At 31.7% G+C, this 23,354-nt stretch overlaps 2 protein-coding genes and 1 pseudogene across 2 annotated transcripts; 1 reads left to right on the top strand and 2 right to left on the bottom strand.

Annotated features, from left to right (window-relative positions):
- Window positions 1-213: 213 nt before the first annotated feature.
- Window positions 214-2,349, bottom strand: LOC113858761 (E3 ubiquitin-protein ligase RNF170-like). Its single transcript, XM_027491508.1, has 4 exons — window positions 2,185-2,349; window positions 1,809-2,110; window positions 603-654; window positions 214-514 (listed from the first exon to the last, which is right to left on the bottom strand). Exons 1-4 carry the CDS (start codon window positions 2,276-2,278, stop codon window positions 402-404), a joined length of 561 nt encoding a protein of 186 aa, XP_027347309.1. The 5' UTR covers window positions 2,279-2,349; the 3' UTR covers window positions 214-401.
- An 11,663-nt stretch (window positions 2,350-14,012) lies between these two features.
- Window positions 14,013-15,070, top strand: LOC113860033. Its single transcript, XM_027492661.1, has 3 exons — window positions 14,013-14,211; window positions 14,286-14,397; window positions 14,482-15,070. Exons 1-3 carry the CDS (start codon window positions 14,013-14,015, stop codon window positions 15,068-15,070), a joined length of 900 nt encoding a protein of 299 aa, XP_027348462.1.
- A 4,502-nt stretch (window positions 15,071-19,572) lies between these two features.
- LOC113860034 lies at window positions 19,573-22,152 on the bottom strand (annotated as a pseudogene).
- Between the last annotated feature and the right edge of the window lie 1,202 nt (window positions 22,153-23,354).

The raw sequence follows: 23,354 nt of genomic DNA on the forward strand, positions 1-23,354 counted from the left end.
GAAGAGAAGGCTTAAAAAGTGAAAATGCTCACGGGTCAGGGGAAATGCTGGTGTTCTATCAGTGGACCCTTTTCTATTCATATTCTTAGATTGAATACACAGCTGGGTTTCCAAGTTCAAATCGTGTGATTCTTTATCATGACAATATGACTAGGTGCCTCAGCAGCATGTATGTTTTGAGAAATTTGTTTTTTAATAGTTGTTTTAAGGCGCTTCACAAAATTTTATAAATTTTAAGAGTTTTTTCATTGACGGTTTGCAGTATACTACTAATTTCCATCACTAAATTCACATTTTGAAAATGAACGTCTATCGGTCTATGTACATTGTACAAAACAAAGTATGTCAATTTTGAAGATGAAAGCATAATGGTATATCAGGTACTTGAGCATCATCTCAGTTTAGGAACCCCCATGACGGAGGTAAAGTACTGATCTATAAAGGGCAGCAACATGCAGAAAGAAGATGAGCACAATTAGGAGATCATCCAAGAGACCAACTATTCCTAATATTCCTACAAGAAAGACAAAAAGACTTACTTAAGATATTAAAATTATACATTCAAAGAAATGTAAAAATCTGAGAAGCACTATACCACCTACCTTCAGGAATGATGTCAATAGGACTGAAGACATATATAGCACTTATTATCATCTGTATAAAAGGAGACTGTGAATACCAACGCTCATAGATGCACCAATATCTTATATGACCCTTTTCTTTATATACTAATATAAAAGAGTAAATTCATCAAGATAAAAAGAAGAAATTACAATAAATTTGGCATTTAAAAGTATCCTAATGTAAAAGAAAAACACAAGCAGCAAAGAAAAAAGAAAACTTCCCCATCCCTGTCCCTGCCCCGTGCTCTGCAGTAGTATCTCTAAAAGACATCATCTAACATATACTTTACGCTGTTTGTTTACACTAAAACAGCAATAGGCACCAACGAAATTGCAGCATTTCAACTCATTTCATAAGTTTGGTTGAAGTGAAATGCATGAGTGAAATTTTTAAATTTCAGTGGGACCCACATAAAATAATTTCAGCTTTATCATCACCGTGAAATGGAGTGTGAATGAGTTAATTGATGTAAGGGTAAAATAGTCTTTACTTATTAACATTCAATCTATCCTATTTATTTCATTCTTATTACTAATTACTATCAAACCAAACACTACATTATTTCATTTCGATTTCGTTCATCTCTATTTCACTCTTTCATCAAGAGCATTAGTGTATTCGGGTAAACACCTTAGTTAAGACTTACTCAATAAGCTCTTATCACAAGGGGGTATATAGTATAATTTTGATCATGAAACTTACATCTAAAAAGAGCTTATCCTGATAAGTTATGTTACAAGCTTATAGATATAAACTAAAAAAAAACTTATGTGAACCATAAGTTATTTTCACAAGTTTTAACAAATGCTCCTTTATTGCAAAATAAAAACCATGTGCCTAAATCAGCTGTTGTTAAAGAGTCACACACAAACCAAATGAAACAAAGATTTGCACATTGGCCTCAAATTCTAAATATGTATAAAGATCATCAAAGTAAATAATGAATAATTGAGAGCAAGGAGCAAGCTAGTGCACAAAAAAAGAGCTAAACATTGTAGAAAGAGGATTACGCTATGATTATGAAACAAGGAAAAGAATTCGGAACCTCCCATGTTGTTGATTACTAGGATCAAAGAAGGGGCATCTTCGTTTGATAAAAGTTGTGTCTTTGTCTCTCAAACATTAAGAACATAAACATAAGAGAATGTAAATAGAAGGGAAAAGGAGGGTAAAAAAGAACTAACAGCGACATAGACACGAGCACGGATAACGAGAGGAAGGGATCTACGAGGGTCAGAGAATTCCCGAAGCAATCTTCGCAACAGAAAAGGAAGATCTTGAATTCGCTGAAGGAGACCCGTTGGGTTTCCACCAAAGAAACGATTGTAAGTGTGAATCTTAGAGAGAATCTGAGCCACTTCAGGATCGTCACGTTGTCTCAAGGAATCATCGTTTGGAACCAAAAGAGTAATTGGACGCCGACACAGAGGGCATTTGCATGGTTGAACCCCCGATCCATGCTGCCACACAAGCACTATGCAATTCCCTGTTTCTCAATTTGTTCATTGTAAGTATTTTGAAAATCGAAACATTGATTTTTATGAAAATGAGAAAACGCACCACAAAACCAGTGGGAACAATTGGCTTGGCAGGGAATGTGAAAGTTTCCATGACACACTGAACACAGATCGTTCGCCGGAGGACCCGACTCCATTTACTCACTCTTTCATTCACTCTCTTTCCTCCTTGCTGTTCACTATCACTTCTTCAATCAACTCTCTCTTCCCCTTTATGTTAAACCTTTCCATTAAAAAAAATATCACTTTTATTTAATTCAAATATCTTAACATTTTCCCAACACCAAGCGATTTCTAAGGAAATAATAGTTGTATTTAAATAAATTTCTAAAAATGTTTTGTAATATAGTCCTTTTTACTATTGTTTAAAATTATTCTTATTGATTTTTGAGAAAGTATTTAAGACTAAATCATCTATTAAAAATTAAATAAAAACTTTATTTTTTTTGTTAGCAATATTTTAAAATTAAATCGGTCATTAAAATAATAAAGACACTAACTTAATTCATTAGTTAAATCATAATTGAACTGAAAATAATAATAATAATAATAATAATAATAATATATTTTCAAAATTGTATAATATAATAATTTTTTTTTATAAAAGAATAAAGGAACCTAACATTTTAAATCAGCACAAAAATATCATATTTCATGTCCTACAAAAAAAAATTAAATAAATAATTTATATATACATATTATGCATTTAAGTTTATTTATTTATTTAAAAAGAACTTTTGACTAAGAAATTTTAAACAAATTAATAGTAAAGAAAAAATCATTGGAATAAAAGAACCAATTTTGCTTTATTTTACTATACCAATTTTTATTTAGTTTTAACCAATTTTAATTACCTCTTGCTGATGTTTTATTCCATTGAAAAATTTAGCATCTCCCAATTTAACCAATCAAACCAATATATGAGTCAAATTATAATTTGTTCACATAATAGAAGAGTTTCCTATTTGTCATTTCAAGAACATAGAGGAAACTTAAAATTGAGAGCCTTGAAACATAGTTTTAGTAAATCTAACATTAATTTCTTCCATTAACACTAGTAGGAATTCCATTGCTTCTTTATGTCACTCACGTCATCACAATGGCCTGTGATGATCTGGAAGGGCATATCACCATTTTTCAAGCATGTGAAGTTTATCTCTTACTATAACTTTCTCTTTAATGTTGGTTATTATGAGAATGGACTGGGTCATTTGTCGCGAGCACATGGCCTAGCCTATTTAAGGTTTAACTGAACTCGACTCGTTTATTAAAAAGATCATGCTTAAACTTTTAAAAAGATATATTTGAATAAAGTTAGGCTTAAGATTAAATAGGTCTGACTTACTACACAAAACTAGAGTATAAACTTAAGCCTATGACTTGAAATTTTTAGACTTGACCTAGCCATTTTAGAAGTATGATATGCCCTAATAGCCTATTTAACATTAAGGCTTTCAAATAATACTAACAATTTAAATTTAACGAGCTAATAGGCCAATGATCTAATAACCAACGAGCTAGCAAGGTGAAAAGCCTATTATTAATAAAATAAAAAATATATGATAAGTAATTATATTTAAATATTGTATTTAGCAAAAAAAAAAAACATAAATAGCTTCTTAGATATCATATATCAATCCCCAGTAACAAAAAAGATGGAAAGAGGGAAAGTGGTACGGCGACAACTTTTGTTTTTAGTTTATACAATTATGACTTTAAAGAATTATATTAGGGTTAAGAAATTGAAATATATTTTAATTAAAAAGACTAGAATAGGAATTAGAAAAAATGAATTCTAATAATGAATTGAGATATTTTAGAAATTAAATAAAGTTTTAATTGATAGTTTTTTTATATGATAAATTTTAATTTTAGTACTCTAATAATATAATTATAATTATTATATTATAATAGAGTAAATACTAAATTATGTTATATATACTAATATGTACAAAATTTTAATTATTTTTTTACAGTAAATTTTAATTAGTACTCTAATAGTATAATTATAATTATTATATTATTAAAGTATAAATATTAAACTATATTATACATTACATATTTTATATATATATATAATATTTTTATGGACAATTATATTTATATTAAATTGTTACAAATAAATAAAAAAATTTAAATTATAAAATAATATAATTATTTAATTGGATTGGCCTAAGAGGCCTAAAAGGTTTTTTTTTTAAAGCATAAGCTTCACTTCTTTATTTAAATAAGTCTTTTCAAAAGTCTAAGCTTGACCTTCTTAATAAAAGAGACATGTTGAGTTAGGCCTTAAATAGGTTAGGCCATAGGCCTCGACGAGTGACTGACCTATTCCTATCCTGAATCATCAGTGCCCCAATTTCACAATTCATAGCTTTTCTTCAATGTTGATGCTTGACAGTTTCATGGTAACTACATGGTTTGATTTGACAAAGACATAAGATAATGGCGATGAGAAGAAAAGATGCAATTGTCAATGAGAAAGGCTTGGATCGGATATAAACATGTTGAAGATGATTGAGCAAATTTCTGGAAAAGGAGATCATACTAGTAATCAACAAGATAGGTGGGTGGATGGTCTGGTTGATCGTCATAGAGGATGTTGTTCATGGGGAGATGGCACGTCTAAGGAGGGAGATGAGGTTGTCGAAGGACTAGGTTGTTGTTTAGGAGAAATAGGAATTTTTAGGTTAGGAGATAAAGGCGAGAAAGGATTTGATAAATTTGAGGAGGTGTGACGTCCATGTTGAGTCAGGATAATGAGGATAAGTGGGAATGGTTTGGGCTAAGGGTGGTGCATATAGTAGATTCTGTCAACATATAGGTTTATGGAAAAGGGTGGTGGTTTGGAAAAAGGAAACTGCATCTCATGAAATATGACATTTCTGGAAATAAAAAACTTGTCTAGTGTTTACATCTAGTATCACATACCCTTTTACATTATTTTAAAAACCTAAATACGCCCCTTTGCAAGATCTAGCTTAAAATTTGTGATGATGATTATCTATTGATGCAAACCAGATGCAACAAAAAACCTTGAGCATAGAGAAATCTAGTTTCTATTTATAAAGACGATCAAAAGGTGTTTTATTTAAAATAATGGGAGAGAGAATGCAATTGATTAAGAAAACAACATGTTTGGCAGCATAGGACAAAAAATTATCAGGAATATTTGATTAGAACATAAGGGCCCTAGCAACATTTAGAATATGTTGATGTTTCTTTCAATTCCTCTATTTTGTTGAGGAGTATAAACACAACTTGTTTAATGAATTATTCCTTTTGAAGAGAAAAAGTCTCTTAGGAAAAATTCAAGCCCATTATCAGATCGGATACACTTGATTATGGTTTCAAATTAATTTTTGACCAAGGCCACAAATTTTGTATATTTGATTTTATTTCTGCCTTGATTTTAACAAGACAATCCAAGTGTATTGACTATAATTATCAAGGATGGTTAAAAAATATTTATGACCATGAATCAAGGTCTTAGAGAAAGGTCCCCAAATATCCATGTAAATTAAATCAAATATTTAGAGCCTCAATTTGTACTAAAAGAATTAGGTATTTTTTTTTGTTTTGTTAAATAGCAAACATCACACATTTCATTAAAATGTTTAGAAATAAAGAGGTATTGATCATGTAAAATATTAAGATGGTTTCCTGACAAATGTCCTAATCTAAAATGCCAAAGGTTGGAGCTGATAATGTTGATGTTGTTGGCAATGCAATGTAGGTTGGAAGATGGTTGTTATTCTTTGTCAATTACCAAATGATATAGCCCTACTTTAGTCTAGCTGAACAGATCATCTTCGATGTGTTGACTTGTTGGATTTCACAAGAATATTTAGAGAAGGTTATGACATACTGAAATGTGGAAATTAATTTTGAAATAGACAAAAGAATGAAAGTGAAATAAGGAACATATAACACGATATGTATCACAAAATCGGGTGAGAAATAAACGTTGCCAGAAATTTTGGCTTTAACAATCGAGCCATTAGGTAAGCTAATGTTAACAAGTTTAATATTTGAATATATGTGAAAATAATGCAATGAACAAACAATGTGGTTTGTGACTCCAAAGTCAATAATCCATGGTGCAGTATGTGATTTTGTTGTATTAAGTATGTGTGTGTGTGTGTGTGTGTGAGGTGCAAATAGAAAAAATGAAGGGGGCACCAAACATAGGATCAGAAAAGAAATTTAGATTAGAGGGGGAAAGGTTGGCCTGAACAGGCTTGTCATCTAGGGTCGCACCAATAGATCCAAGAGTTTGTTAGAGAAGAGCCATCAATTGTTGATATTGTGCTTGTATGATGTTTAGCCCAAGTCCATGCGCATAAGCTTCCTTGTGGTCATCTCTTTCATGTGCTAGGGTTCTATTCCCTTTAGCAGCAACGTTGTTCATAGTGCCTCCAGAACCAAAAGGTTGATTCTTGTTGTTGGGGCGTGGTTGGCCTGGGTACTTGGGATGACCGGGAGGATAGCCATATTTTCCATAGCAAACATCCATTGTGTGTCTGAAGCGTTCGCAATGGTTGCATTTTGGGGCAGAGGTGTCATTCTTTTGATAATAAATATCGACTGTGTGTCTGAGGCACCCGCATTGGTCGCACTTCTGCCTTAATATGGTGGTTTTGGCCCCACTTGATAGTGAAGCACCACGGATTTTGACGGAGACAACATTGACAAAGGGATTGACATCAAGGAAGTAGACACTGTATGTTGTCTCTCATGTTGAATGATCATAGAGAAGAGACAAATTGTAAAGGGAAGAGGATCGGCAAGAAGAATCTACGATCTCAACATGGAAAAATGTTTGTGGAACCCTTTGAGAAACCAAATGATGAAGTCTTGTTGGTGAAAAGCTTTGACTGAGCAAGAGCAAGGAACCGGGGGATGAAAGTTATGTAGTTCCTACCAAAGGGATTTGAGGTTGGTGTAGTAATCAGTAACAAAGTTGGTTCCCTGTTTCAGGGAGTAAATTTCCTCCTACAACTCAGCCACAAGAAGTAAGTCTCCCTGAGAGAAGCATTCCCTGAGATCACTCTAGATATCAACAGCATTTTCAAAGAAAATGACGCTTTGAACAATAGAGGGTGATAGCGAATTCAAAAGTCAAGACATGAGAAGAGTGTTGCATCAGTCCCAATAAGGATATAGAAGATCAATGGTTAAGGGTTTAGGGATGGATCCTATGAGAAACCTATCTTGTTTTTGGAAATGATGGTCATATAAACAGACCTAGACCATGACTGGTAGTTGTTTGTAGAAAGAGCAGGAGTGACAATCACAAAGGAGGGACTTTCACTAGAGTGAATATGATAGGGATTAGATGAATTTTGGCTTGGATCAATAAACAAAAGAGGTGGAGAAGGAGGCGTGTTACCCTTAGCACCTGAAGAATCTAGATTATTTGTGGCCATGAAACCTTAGAAGCTCTAATACCATAAAACATAAACAGAGAAAAGAATAAAGGTGAAAACTTTCTCATATATTTTTGTGTTCAATGATTACAATATATATAGAATATACAGCCTAAAGAATGTCCTAAGAGGATAAAAAGGAATAAAAATAAAAAAGCATATTCTTATACTGTTTACAGCTCATATTTTAAAATGTTCATTCTATATAAATTTATACAAATTAAAAAAAATGTATGCTGGTATTCTTGTAACATCCTTAATTAATAAGAAAATAATTTTGGAGTTAATAAAGAAAAATTTAATGAAACTCATTTGCGAGTCAAATATAATATGTGGAAATTTCAAAACATTTCACAATGCTTTACTCAACTCATAAATATTTAAACGACAAGTAATGGAAATAGACAAATTTAAAAAGGAGATGTGAAATAACATTAATATACATTGTTCTAATGAGTCTACATGAGGTTGACATTAGCAAGATATAAATCAAAATTCATTAGGACTCATCTATATCATTTACAAAATACAAAATATAACAAGTCCTAATGAGCAGTCTATCAACCAAGACACTAAAAATGATACTAATAGTCTCTATGCCATCTTTCTACCTAGATCAAGATCATCATCTGATCCAATATAGAGATCTTTGAAGTCTGTAGTGGCTTCCACACCCGAAATTTGCTCAAAGGTGACTCAAGTCAGTCTTCTAAGAAAGTCATAATCGTGATAAGTGAACATGTATATCACAGCTGACAGAGTTCTAATCGTGCCTTGATAAAGGTACATAGATAGGGTATGGTGGATCGTATCATTACAAGAAAATCTGAAGGCATACTATAGTATAATTCCATTTTCATCATAATAATATTCGTAGGTATATCATCCACGTGCACAACAAACTTAAAATGACAACTTCTCTTATATTCATTAAATATATAATTTAACCTACATTGTACAGAACTATCTATAAGTCTTACTCTCTCTCTCTCTCTCTCTAGGCATTGTCATCCTGGTTTCCTGAAAAGTTATGTAAGGATGAGTCTCTATTCTCATTACCAAGCATACATCCACAATTAAGTCACACAATAAGAGCAAAGACAATACAACAATCAACCATGCCACAAAATCATATTCATATACATGCAACAATTATTAATTATTTATTTTATTACATTTCCTTTCTACTAATACTCAGAGTTTTCATTTCACACTTTGACTACCCTTGAGAGTCCTTGAGGTCTTCCTTAGTATAGATAGTTGCTGGATAGCCGCAGCTACACAGATACAATGTGTGTCAACCTGACCTTTTTTAACAAAAGCATGGTCAGGAGTTTAAGTCAAGAAATAAATGTGAGACTTGCGGTGCTTGATCGCAAGTGTCGCACTCGGACAAATTAATAAAAATTGAATTGCATAAAACTAATGTAGTAAGAGGTGCAATCCGAGTCGTCTCCCAATGATGATAATGTTATATGATTATGAATTTAGAGGGGGTTTGATTTATGAAATAGCACTAATTAGAATGAAAAGTTAACAAGAATTTAAAACTCTAATCCAAGAATTTAGAAGAACTATGACCACTCTATCACCGGATTCCATAAAGATGCATCAACCAACAAATTAGTGATTAGCATTAAATTCAAATGAAACCTCAATTCAAATTAAGCATTCACACGAGAACCCTCATGCATTCGATTAACACACAATTCGCTCAAAGTTCAGAAACCTCTAGAACCTAATCGATTTGTGTTAATTTAATTCACCAATGTCATTAATTACAGATATTAACCGAATAATATGTAATCAAACAACTACACAATTATCAATCCAAACGAAGAACTTCAATTTGAAATCATAATTAGCAAAAGGAGAAAGAAGGAAGAGATGAAACCGAATTTGTTGTTGAATAAATTGCGAAGCCGATCCTCAAGAGTGTCTTAGCCCTTTTTCAATCCTTGGACTAGATGAAAGTCTAAGCCTCCATTAATGGAGGAAAACAAAAGGTAAACAAAAGAAAAGAAGAAGAAAACAAAAATCCTAAAACATAAACCTAATCTAACCTAAAAACTGAAAAACTCAAAACTTACTTGCCGTCATTCAAAATTGTTGTCCTCATTTAAATACAGGCTCTCAAGGGTCAAAACGTAAAACCTAATTAATAATTATTCAATTACATTAATCTTCTTCTTAATAGTTGTCTCTAGACTCCTTATTTGTTCAAATTCGAATTCTGGAGGGAAAGTTGTGCTTGAAATTCTGCTCAGTATCTTGATGAATTTGAGAAGATATTACGTGGTATTTTTGGCAATGAAGATCTTTCCATTTCGATTTCTAAAATGAAGATAAATTGTAGCCTTGGATGTTAGCTTCAAAACGCAACTGGAATTGGCTTAAACAGACATCTATAGAATGAGATATGGCCCAAATACTGCACCAATGTCAGAAACTACTAGTGCAGCATTCTGGATTTTTCCAGACCCAGATTCAGCTTCTTATCATCAGAATTGGTTTCTGACCTCTACATAGGAATTGTGCGCCTTTCTCTCAGTTTTCCTACAAACTAATAATCATAATGAAATGAGTTCTACAACTCAAGATATGGCCCAGAGACCAAAACAGTATCAGAATTTGCCTAATGCTGAAAAAATTAAATAAAGCCCAAATAAAATTCAAATATCATAAATGATCAAATTCAAACTAATTAGGCACAAAAGAGGATTAATGAGCTAGGAATGAGAGAAAATAAAGTTATAAAAATCCAATTGATCAGTGCTCTTACTCTTAGTTGTTATGCGCAAATCAAGAAGAGAAACTACCACCTTCATTTCTCTAAAATTTCTCATATCGCCTCTATCTTTTACACTCTTAGTGTATCTTTGAACTATCCACACTTGTTCTTATCATTTCCTTTCCCGTTCCATTTTTTCCTTCTCAATTCATTTCTTTTTTCATATTTCTCATCAAAACCTAACTTGACATTTCTATCTTAATATTTTGTTCACCCTTTCCTCTCTTTCTTTTATTCAAGTTCATTATCTATATCACATACCAATCAAACATTGTCGAAGGTTGGTCACCCCAAAATTGAATCCAACACATACATGCAAATAAATATGCTCAATAGATATCATTCACATTATCAAACACATGAAAACATGTTTCAATCCAACATATCTTCACAATCATGCATCACACTACAAACCCTTTCATGAATACAAATATAACAAGTTTTTAGTAATAAGATAGACCTCCCCTACCTTGAAAGCGAAGTTTAGTAAAGGGATCTTGTTTAAAAGCCTAGGTTCTTCCTAAATATCACAAGAAATCCTATTTAGAGGCGAAAAACAAGAAAATAACCAAGGGATTAGAGAACCAAGCTTTAAGAACTTACCATAGAGTAAGAAAAGTGAATTTCCAAGCTTGGATCGGAGAAAGATTGGGGATTTTTAAGGATTTTTTGAATAAAAGGAGGAGAGAGGTTAGAGGAAATGAAGAGGGATAGTAACTTGGATTATAATCCAAGTTTCTCAACTTGAAAATCTTTAAATAAATCGTAAACCCTAAACCCTCAGCTCGCGACATTCTTGCTACAACGAGCTGTTTCTCGCTACAGCGAGAGCTTCTCGATACAACTAGCTCTTTTCTTGCTGCAGAGGAAAAAGTAGACATATTTTTCCTTTTCTGATTTTCATCGTAGCTAAAACGAGAGAATCATCGCTACAGTGAGTGGGCTTCAAAGAGTCTGATTATGAACAACTTCTCTCGCTACAGCTAAACACATCTCACTACAGCGAGAGATCATGCATTATACTCCACTAAGTCTCATAAAAACTTATTAAGTTTCAAAGATATCCACAAAAATGAAAACCATATTGAAACAACAAATAAAGGAAAAGAAGAATAATGTATATAACAAAAATTATATCAAATAAAAAATGTGTGTTAGAAAAATTATCTTCTTTTTCTTTTGATTTATATTACACATATGTAAATATAATTGAAGCACACGTTATTGCAAACCAGAAGTTTATAAATGATGATAATTTATTTATTTGGCATGAACGGTTAGGCTATCCTGAATCAATCATGATACAAAAAATAATTGAAAATTCATGTGGACATTTATTTAAGAGCAAACACATTCTTCAATCTAATAATTTCTCATGTGTTCCTTGTTCCCAAGGAAAATTAATTAGTCAACCATCACCAGCTAAAATTGAAAATAAATCTATCATATTTTTAGAACGTATACAAAGTGATACTTGTGAACCAATACACCCATCATGTGGACTATTTAGATATTTTATGATTTTAATTGATGTGTCAAATATATGGTCACGTGTTTATTTGTTGTTAACTTGCAACCTGGCGTTTGCAATATAACATGCATACATAATTTCTTTAGAAGCTCATTTTCCTGATTATCCAATTAAGAAAAAAAAATGCATTGATAATGCTGGTGAATTTACATCTTGAGCTTTTAATGAATATTGTATGTCTATTGGAATTGATATTGAGTATCCTGTAGCACATGTGCATACTCAAAATGGACTTGCTGAATCATTAATCAAGCATTTAAATTTAATTGCAAGATGATTACTAAGTAGATCAAATCTTCCAATTTCTACTTGAAAACATGCAATCTTGCATGCTGCAATGGTTAGAGATGAAAAGCACAAGAAAATATAATCACAAAAAAACCTATTTAAAGGTGAAAAATAAGTAAAAGGTTTAAGAGGGATCTTGTTCAAAAGCCTGGGTTTTTCTTAAATATCACAAGAAATCCTATTTACAGGTGAAAAACAAGAGAATCATCGCTACAACGAGAGCTTATCGCTACAACGAGAGAATCATCGTTATAGCTTCAGAGAGTCTGATTATGGATGACTTCTCTGGCTACAGCTAGACACATCTCACTACAGCGAGAGATCCTGCAATTCACACACCTAAAATTCTCTTAATTTCAAACAACATACATTAACAATCATCACAAAATACAAAATTAATAAATAAAAAAAATATGAGTGTTACAATACTACTATATTATATGGCATTTTGACTTCAATCATGTGCTTCTATTAATGATGTGATGGATACTGTGAAACTGGCCCATCCCATCATTCTTTACTTCAGTATTTTCACACGAATAGTCTCATGTATGGTACACTAGTGTACCGGCTTCTTGTTAGCAAGAACAATGGCATGTTTGTTGAGTAAAGCGACACTTTCCAATTTCTATGTCCCTAGACCAGATAACATTATCATTCACATTTTATAAATTCAACATTCTGCAATACATTTTTACTTAGTTTTTCAATCAATAATAATACGGGTCTTATTTAAATTTGTAAACATTGATTAGTTTTTACTAAGTTCACAAATTATTTCTAAATTCATGAATTTTGTAAGTATAAAGTATCATATGTTTATAATTTTTTATAATAATTTTACATTAAGTTTTTTTTAAAACATAAAATTTTATTTACATGAATCATTTTAAACATTTTAATAATAACAAATGACTGGATTGATTAATCCATTATTTTATTATTAGTATGAATGAATTGATTTGATTTGCTAGAAGACTTGCACCTGCTTACACCCGACAAAAAAATGTATCGTTCATACTATTATTTTTTTGTATGGTGAATTTATAGGGTCATTTTTTTCATTATGGTTTTTCTAAAATAAAATTACAAAAATATGCTATTTTTTACAAAATTACATAAATATGGTGTATATAAAAATATCAATGGCAATTTTACAGCACAAAAAGACAAAATTTGATAAAGTAAAGTCGCCATTGGCGAGTTTACTTTATTATAAAAGTAAATATGACTGGTAAAAATCACCAGTGGCGATTTATATTGTTGGAAAAGTATTCACTTTTTTAAACTCGCAAATGACGACCTTTGACCAATGTAAATTTTCAAAAAAATGTTATAAAATGTCATTGGCGATTTTGATTTGCTGAGGCTATAAATACTAGAATTTTCATTCATTGCAATTCGTCCCTACAACCATTTGAAGTTCTTAGAGAGTGTGTGTGAAGCTTATGTGTTTATGAAAAGAAAAAATGAGTGTGTTTGTTATAATTTATTTTAACGGTGAGATTATACCAAATACGAGTAAAGGTAAGTCATTTGCATGCGAAAAACCAACATGTGTGTATATTCTATATAATGTAGCATTTGAAGATTTAAAGTGTTGGCTTTGTCAATATGTTCATGAAGTTTCGTTTCCAAAAATAGTGGAAAGTGTTATGTATTGATGTCCAGTGTTGATATTTGGCAGTTTTATGCAATATCATTCGATTCCAATAACCAACGATGATGACGTTCAACAAATGTTTCAGATACACCAACAAAGTCATCATTCAAGTGGTACGATTGAGTTGTATGTTATTTTCAAAAGTAATGAGGTTCAAGAAGAATTTGTCATGCTACTAGAGAACAATAGTGAAAGTGATGACTATGACTTTGAAGGAGATGAGGAAAGCGATGAGGATCTTGATGATGATGCTGATGAACAGGAGCCCCATATGGGTGGGCAACATCCTTTTGGCGAGCCACCCTTCATGCGTGAATTAGATCTTGATGCTATGAATGCTTCTGAGTTTCCAGAATATGCAAACTTAGGTATGTGAATTTTGTAATTATATTGGTGAGATTAATTTTAGTTTTGTTAATTAATTTATGTTCGCTATTAGTAGGTAACACAGAGATAGATGATGAACTGTATGTTGGAAGACAATTCAATGACAAAGAAGTTGTTATAAAAACAGTAAAGCATTACAGTATATCAAAAGGAGTGGACTACAAAGTGTTAGAGTCAGAACCAAATACTTTTTATTGCAAATGTGTAAGATATGGCTTAGATTGCAGTTGGCTTTTTTGAGCTAGTTTCAGGAAGAATGGGTATTTTTGGAAAATCCAAAAATATAATGGTCCACACACTTGTACTGTTGGAATCATTTCTCAAGATCACAGAAAGTTAGATACAGACACAATTGCAGAATGTATAAAGCTAATGGTAAAATTTGATCCTTCTTTTAAAATCAAAGTAGTAATTGGGGAAATCCAGTCTCGATTTGGATACATGATAAGTTATCGAAAAACTTGGTTGGCCAAACAAAAGGCAATTGAAAAAGTATTTGGTCAGTGGGAAGCCTCATTTGAAGCTTTGCCGCAATGGTGCATAGCAATGTGTGATGCTGTTCGAGGATCTATTGTGAAATTAGATGCTACAGAGGATTATCGCAATGGTGAAATGGTTTCCAATGTTCAAATACTACGACAAGTGTTTTGGAGTTTTGGTCATTGCATTAGAGCATTTCAAGATTGCAAGCCACTTGTGCAGGTTGATGGGACTCATTTATATGGAAAATACAAGGGAGTTTTATTAGTGGTTGTTGCACAAGATGAAAATCAGAATATATTGCAATTGCATTTGCTATTGTTGAGAGTGAGACAACAGATGGTTGGAGTTTTTTCCTAGAAAATTTATGAAAATATATTGTTACCAACGATGGTGTTGACATAATTTCTGATTGTCATGAGTCAATTATAGCAGCAATAAGAAGAAGCAATGGCCAGTGAGAACCTCCAAGAGCATTCCACATGTATTGTATTAAGCACATTGCTGCAAATTTCTTGCTAAGATTCAAGGCTCCTAACTTGCATAAACTTGTTGTTCGTATGGGTAATTAACCTCAAAGTTTGGAGCCAGATTGCTTTGGGAAGGTGAAACTGAATCTATCACAAAATCATATGTTAAAATAAATCCATGAGAAAATCCACTGGTACTACTGCAATCAACTGACCTTCGACCTCTTGCCTGCCTACTTGTTCCACCACATCCAACATCTACCCTACCTGTAAACATACGTTCTTGTTGTGGTTGTGGTGATTGTTTATCCCATTAAAAAGGTTGTCACTCATTCCTTTCAGGTGACCAATAATACTCTTGATTTGGTTGTACAGAAGCTGATGGAATATCTTGTGGATGGACAGGTGATGCATCCATAGAAATGTCATCATGCTCAGAAAATAATGGCTCCATAGTCAACAATTGTTGTTGAGGTGCTAGGTCTTGCATCTGTGGGGATAACCATAGCTAATCCATTGCATACAATGTGTACCATGCCCAATATTCATTAGAAGAATAGAAATTATGAGGCTTGACTCCTTCTAAAATACGTTCATGTCATGCTCTCACATTGTCACCCACTCATGATGTATGACTGTCTAATCCTTTGGTTCTTTTGCTTCACATGGGTCTCTGTTATAGACTCCTTCAAGTTGTTGGGGTTGAAGAGGAATAGCCTGAGCATATCCAAATTGACGCATCACACAGTCGGTTACATGTCACTCTATAACTTCAAAATATATAAGAGGACTAACAGTTGACCACACTTGTTGTTCATGCTCACTTCATCTGGAGTTATTGCATAAATTTTATCATCCACATATGGTGTCCACAAAAACTGCAATATACAAAATTCAGTAGTGTTAATTCCTATTAAGAAAGGTTTGTATAGATATCATGATGTAACGTAATAATAAGATTTAGTAAAACTCTTTACCTTATTAACCTCCATTTGATCCAATGCTAATCTAATATTCTGAAGACTCTTAAACAGAGTATTTGCTTGATATCTAAAGTGTCTCTATCTAAGAACAAGTAAAAATATTATTGGTTGTCCTGGAATTGGAGCCAGCCATGGGAGGCGATGGCATGCCCACACTTGCAAAAGTATCAAGAAGCCACAAATTTCTTTAGCATCATGTCTAGAAGCACGATCCAATCCTCTATAAAGAGAAGCCAAACATGCTAATCCCCAACTGTATTTGCCAAACCACGAAATTACTTTTATTTAGCATCAAAATATGTCCCAACAAGGAAAGAATATACCCACGAACTTGTTGTTATAACCTAATGTCAAAATTCAAAGGAAGCCAACCAAAGTGTTGTGGTAGCCACTTTAATCTAATTTCTGATCCGTCAATGTTGTTTGAATCAGGTCGACCTCCTATTAAATTTTCACACATATCTTGTACTATAACAGTAAAAGGATTTGTAGAACCAATCATTGTTGCACCGTTGATCTTAAGTCCAAGTAACATATAAATATCTTGTAATGTAATTGTGCATTCTCCAACAACTAGGTGAAATGTATGTGTTTCAGGCCTCCAACGTTCCACAAGTGCATTTACAAGTGAACCGTTTATTTGCATTTGACAAAGTTGAGAAATTTGATTAAAGCCAGTATGCTGTAAAATTTTCATAATTTCTATCCTTAGAGGCATTATAAACAAGTGACAAGAGCATAACAATCTTATTATTTGTTATAAATAAAATAAAAAATATTATTGAAATACATTATCTATATTAAATAACTCCTAAAAATATTTATAAATTATAATTATTTAAAATGCAATAAATAATTATTAGGAAATATAGTAATTACTTGTTATTAATTATTTTAAATTAACTCTAAGATTTTATTAAAATATTTTATGCATGCAAATAATTTTTGACTAATTAATTTATTTATTATAAATTTCCCAAACTCATTCTATAGAAAATTTAAACATATTTAATAAATTTGAAACAAATTTATAATAATTTTTATTTAAATTATAATTATTTAAAATGCAATAAATAATTATTAAAAAATGTAGTAATTACTTGTTATTAATTATTTTAAATTAACTCTAAGATTTTACTAAAATATTTTATGCATGTAAATACTTTTTGCTAAGTAATTTATTTATTATAAATTGCTCTAACTCATTCCAGAGAAAATTTAAAAATATTTAATAAATTTGAAACAAATTTAAAATAATTAATATTTAAATTATAATTATTTAAATACAATAAATAATTATTAGAAGACATAGTAATTACTTGTTATTAATTATTTTAAATTATCTCTCAGATTTTATTAAAATATTTTATGCATGCAAATTATTAATTAATATTTAATTTATTTATTATAAATTATTCTAACTCATTCTATATAAAACTGAAACATATTTAATAAATTTGAAAAAAATTCAAAATAATTACTATTTAAATTATAATTATTTAAAATACAACAAATAATTATTGAGAAATATAGTAATTACTTATTATTAATTATTTTAAATTAAATTTCAAATTTTATTAAAATATTTTATGCATGCAAATAATTAATTACTAATTATAAATTACCCTAACTCATTCTATATAAAACTTAACTAATTTATTATTAAATTAATCTAACTAATTTTACAGAAAAATTACCTTATAATATAATATATAAAAATTCTTAAAATTAACATAATACATTAAATAATTATTACTAAGTTAACCTAATTAATTTTACAGAAAAATCAACGGTTGTATCTTTCATCATTTTTTTTTCAAATTCTTTTTTTTTTTTCAAATTTCCTACTATCTCTCTCACACCCTTCTTCTTCTTCACCAGACCTTCTTCTTCTTCTTCTTTAGCAAAAAAATTCTTCTTTTCCAATTCACAATACCCCTCTCGCGCATGAAGCATTAGTTCAGGCATATATAAAGAGAATAAATCGCTAATAACGATTTTAATGGTCTTCATTGCTACCGTTATCCGTAACGCGTGATGAATGAAGTCAAAACTTGTCAATGGCGATTTCACAATGTTCAAAGCTCAGTCTTGCCATGTTCCTGTGCATTGCAGTGTTTGCTGTTGCATAAAAAGGCCCTCGGCAACTTTAGCCCTTGATCATGGTAAAAATTGCCATTTACGGTTTTACAAAAACTGAAAACTGCAGTTTACATCTCTATTATTATTTTGTTCAGATTAAAATTGCCATTGGCATTTTTGTGGAGACCAGAAATTACAGTATACATTCTGTTATAATACTGTTCATAATAAAATTGTCATTTATATTTTTTTCCATATTCTGATAATAATGCTAAAAAGACCATATTTCTGAACTTTTTCTCTTAATATACCATACTCAAATCACTTTTCCAAATTTATATTTAATTTTAAAAATACATATGATTTCAATTGTCAAATTGATATCTTATCTTATTTAGTAAATGAATGTATCTATTTATATGAATAATAGGTGACTTTCTTGATGATAAAAATATATAATATATATAAAATATGGTTAATTCCAAAAGATTAAGTGTCCATCTCTTTTTCTCTTAAAAAATTCACTCACATTTTATCAATTCAACATTTGCAGTACATTTTTCTTAGTTTTTCAATCAATAGTAATACGGGCCTTAATTATATTTGCAAACATTGATTAGTTTTTGCTAAGTTGGCACGTTATTTCGTCTTCATCATCTGCCATCAACAAGTTGGCACGTTATTTCTAAATTAATGAATTTTTTAAGTATTATATGACAATAATTTTTACGATAACAATTTTATATTTAATTTTTTTTAAGATATAAAATTTTATTTACATAAATCATTTCAAACATTTTAATAATAACAAATGACTTAATAAATTTGATTAGCCAATAATACTTTTCATTATCAATTTTTATTTCTACTGTAACTATAAAAATATTTATTTCACATGTGATGTACCTAAAATATTTTTATAAAAATAAATAAATAATAATAATATTAAAATATAAAATTTTTATAATTAATATTCAAATAAAATTATAAAATGATGTACTATAAAATTATTTATAAAATTATATAAATAAAAAATATTACTACGATTTAATAATTATGATTAACAAAATAAAAATTAAATAAATATGTAACTTAATTTGATAATAAATTATTATATTTTATTTAATAACAATAATTCATTTTAAATATTTAATATTATATAAATTTAATTTTTTTAATCTATGTTTTAAGTAATTTTATTTTTTATAAATATATAATAAAAAATATTATATAAAATAAATATTTTAATATATTATAATATTTTATTTAAAAATAGTTAACCTTCTCCTGTCCTGTAAACTTTACAAACGTTGGAGTTTTTAGTGAGTTAGACTAAATTAACTGTGAATGGTGGATTGTGAATGGTGGATTTGACATCTCTACCGTCAAATATGCCTCCCATGACCCTAAGGAGGGGCCAATCACCCCCACACATAACCGGTGCAGGTGGCAATAGAAGAGATGGTGGGTGTCCCTCAGGCAAAGACGGAATATTGTCCCCAAGTTCAGCTGCAAGCCGTTCAGCAACATCTAGTAGCCCATGGACTGATGCCGTAATGTAAGCAACAGGCAAGTGACCCACATTCTCCAAGATTTTAACCCGTTCTCGAACATCACCCATGTCAAGGCAACGTGAAACTGGCCCATCACATCATTCTTTACTTCCGCAATTTCCATCATCTTCGAAAGTTTCTCCATGTTACCAGTGATGAGATAAAGGAAAGACAGTCTCTCAAAATTTTTGGTCCTCTGATATGCATATTCCACTATACCAGCATTACCCCGGTGAAGAGCCTCGGCCCCTAAACGATACCAGTGATCTTTCTCATCAATTGCTCTAGCTGATGCAACTGCAATTTGAATGTCCCCGCTGTCTAAGGCCAAATTGAATCGATTTCTCTCATCATTCACAAAATGAAGGGCAACCTCAGGAAAGCCCTTTTGCTGGAGATAAGCAACCATAGCCTGTCCACAGAACTGCGAATTCTTGATCATGTTCATAACATGGTCATATCTTTTCTTCAACAAGGAAAGCTTAAAAATATATTCAGTTGCATCAATGGTCATGGTTTTGTTGTTCCCACTCCGATTCAAGTAGAAGATGGTGTTCCCAGAAACCTTAGTGATATAAATGGGAACATCCAGTGACTTTATTATCCCACTGTCTCCACTGGGAAGACAGTATTTGATGTGATTCAATGTCGTGTAGATAAAAACACTGTTGTCATCCCAAGCTCCACTTTTCACACGAATAGTCTCATGTAGAGTGCACTGGTGTACCAGCTTCTTATTAGCAAGAACAATGGCATGTTTGCTGAGCAAAGCGACACTTTCCATGTCACAGGACCAGATAACGTACTTGACGAGAGGAGTCTGAAGCTCACCAAGAACAATCTTCTGTTGAAGATCAAAAACAACCACCCTATCCTGTGACCTGCAAATCAAGTTGCCGGTTCCTGCATAGAATAGAGCATCAGTAACAACTGGAAGGGTACTTTTCTTAACAATCTCATTCTTGGTACTCTTCAAAAGGACATGGTTGCTACTCTTCTCAAGCACGGCAAATATATTCGGAGCCACAAAAACTGCAGATCTTCCAACACCCTTCTTTGCATCCTGCGAATCACCCGCCATCCAATACAGCTCATAGGACCCACCATCCACATCCGAACAAAGAAGAACCGCATTTTCACTTAGACTATAACTAAGTGTCCTACGACACTGATTAAGATTCAGAGAATCACGGCATCGAATGGGAATGGACCGCATCACACTTTTTGTCGAAAACTCATAGAACGTCAAAGACCGGTCCCTAGCAAAGAACAGAGAATCACCGCTCACCACAAATGCAGGCCTCTCCCTCTTCAACTTGAAGACAATCATTCCACTGTCATGACCAGCCGCAAGAAGATTCATCTCAGGATGCGCTGTGAGAATCCAAAACCGATCATGTTTCCTGCGGAAAGTCTGAATCCCAGTTCTCTTTGTAAAATCCCAAACCCGAATACTCTTATCCTCCGAGCTGGACACAATAACATTCTCTTTGGGATGGAAAAGGACACAAGACACACTGTTTGTGTGTCCCCTCAAAGTGTACACCTCCCATGCCTCCGTATCTGAAAACATACAACAACACAAGATACGTTGAACAGTGTCATTTTTATCTTAAAATTCTAAGATATCATTTTATTCATTTGATAATAATTTTAGAATTAAAACCAGAAGTAATTTTGATACCGTTCATCTGCCAGAGCTTGAGTTGGCCGTCATCGGCGGCGGAGACGATGAAACAGGGAAAGAGGTGAAAGGCGGCCCAATTGACGCCCCTGTCGTGGCCTTGGAGGACGTACTTGACGACAACGTCGGCGGAGCCAAACGGCGTGTCGTCGGAGGATGATTTCTTGGAGAGCACGGAGAAGTCCCAAACGCGGAGGGTCTGATCCAGTGAGGCAGAGAGCAGGAGATCCCTACAGCTGTGAAATAAGGAGCACATGACGTAGTGGTTGTGGCCAGTGAGAACGGAGATGCACGCGCACGATTTCCAGTTCCAGATGCGTACGGTTCGGTCATCGCTAGCACTTAGGATCCACGGTAAGAAGAGGTGGAATCGGACGGTGCGGATGCAATCGAGGTGTCCGAGGAGTGTGGAGAGGCAACGGCGGAGATTGTGGTTCCACACTTTGATTTTGCAGTCGTCGCCACCTGAGACGAAGAGGGGTTGGGATCTGGAGGGGTGGAAGTGGACCCCACGGACAGGACCCTCGTGTTCGTGGAATCGGTGGAGTGCTCCCATTCGGCAATCCCACAGTTGTATTACGCCGCTGTCAAGGCTCACTAGAATCCATGGCCTCTTTTCATGGAAACTCAGTCCCTTCACTCTGTTGCTCTTCGTCTCGAACCTTGTCATCGTCGCCATCATTTACAAGGAGCGCCTGTAATACCCTCTCTTTCCGGGTGTTTGACTAAATTTGAACATATAATATCTTAAAAGTTAACCTATCTTAATTTTAATAATTCGTTTTCAAAATTTTTTCCTTTAATATTAATAATCTTATATTTTAAATTTATTATTATTAATATAATATAATAAAATATACATATCATTACTAATATAAATAGTTTCTTAAATTTTTAAAATAGAAAAAGATAATTTTTAAAATATATATAGAAATATTTTGTGTTAGGAAAAATTTTCAATTTAAAATATAGAAATATTATAATGACATTTTAAATTTTTAAAATTTGTTATTATTAATTATATCAGATTTAAAAATAGAAAATATTCATTATTATGATTGGATTCTATATCATTTATTAAGATTTTAATATAAATTATTTTTAAATCTTGATTTTGTATCAATTAAAGATATATTTTTATTTAAAAAGTAAATAAATTTAAAGATGATTTTAATCTTAATTTTGGTTTAAACTTAAAATTTAAAATATATTAATAATAATATAAAATTAATTTTTTAATTCAATATTAACATAAATATGCGCTTCATGATCCAACATTCACTCACATTTTTTTAATTCAATATTTTGTGATGCAATTTTATTTAAGGAAAAATTGTCTCACTTAAATGAAAATGAATAAAATTTGTTTAAGTCTTAAATGAAAAAGATTTATTGAGAATCTCTTGCTTTTCTTGCCTAAGCAAGAAAAGAAAAAACTTTTAAGGTTAACTCACTTAAGTGAATATTTTTTTATTGTGCATTTTTAAAAATGTTTCAAACAGCTATTTCAAATGATTACATCGTTTCATCATATAATATTTATGTTTTATTTATTCTATATACATGTGTATTAAAAATAAAATCTTTAAATATAAAGAGACATCTAAAGGTATCCTCTTAGTGATAAAAAAAAAACACATATAAATATGAGCGCAGTTATATTGGTTTATATATCTTTAATATCATTAAAAGATAAGTGTTATGTGTATATATGCGAGTAATAAAAAATTTTCAATACAATTATTATTCTTCAAACATCTTTCTACCATTTGGCTTCTTCTTTTTTCTAATTGTAAAATTACTTTGAAACGAGGTGTTGAGGATAGAAGAAAAACTCTAGTTAATTTGACATGATTTGATGGATTTTTTATT

This window comes from Abrus precatorius, unplaced genomic scaffold (genome assembly GCF_003935025.1).
Source record: "Abrus precatorius isolate BTA unplaced genomic scaffold, Abrus_2018 Scaffold2, whole genome shotgun sequence".
NCBI lineage: Eukaryota > Viridiplantae > Streptophyta > Magnoliopsida > Fabales > Fabaceae > Abrus > Abrus precatorius.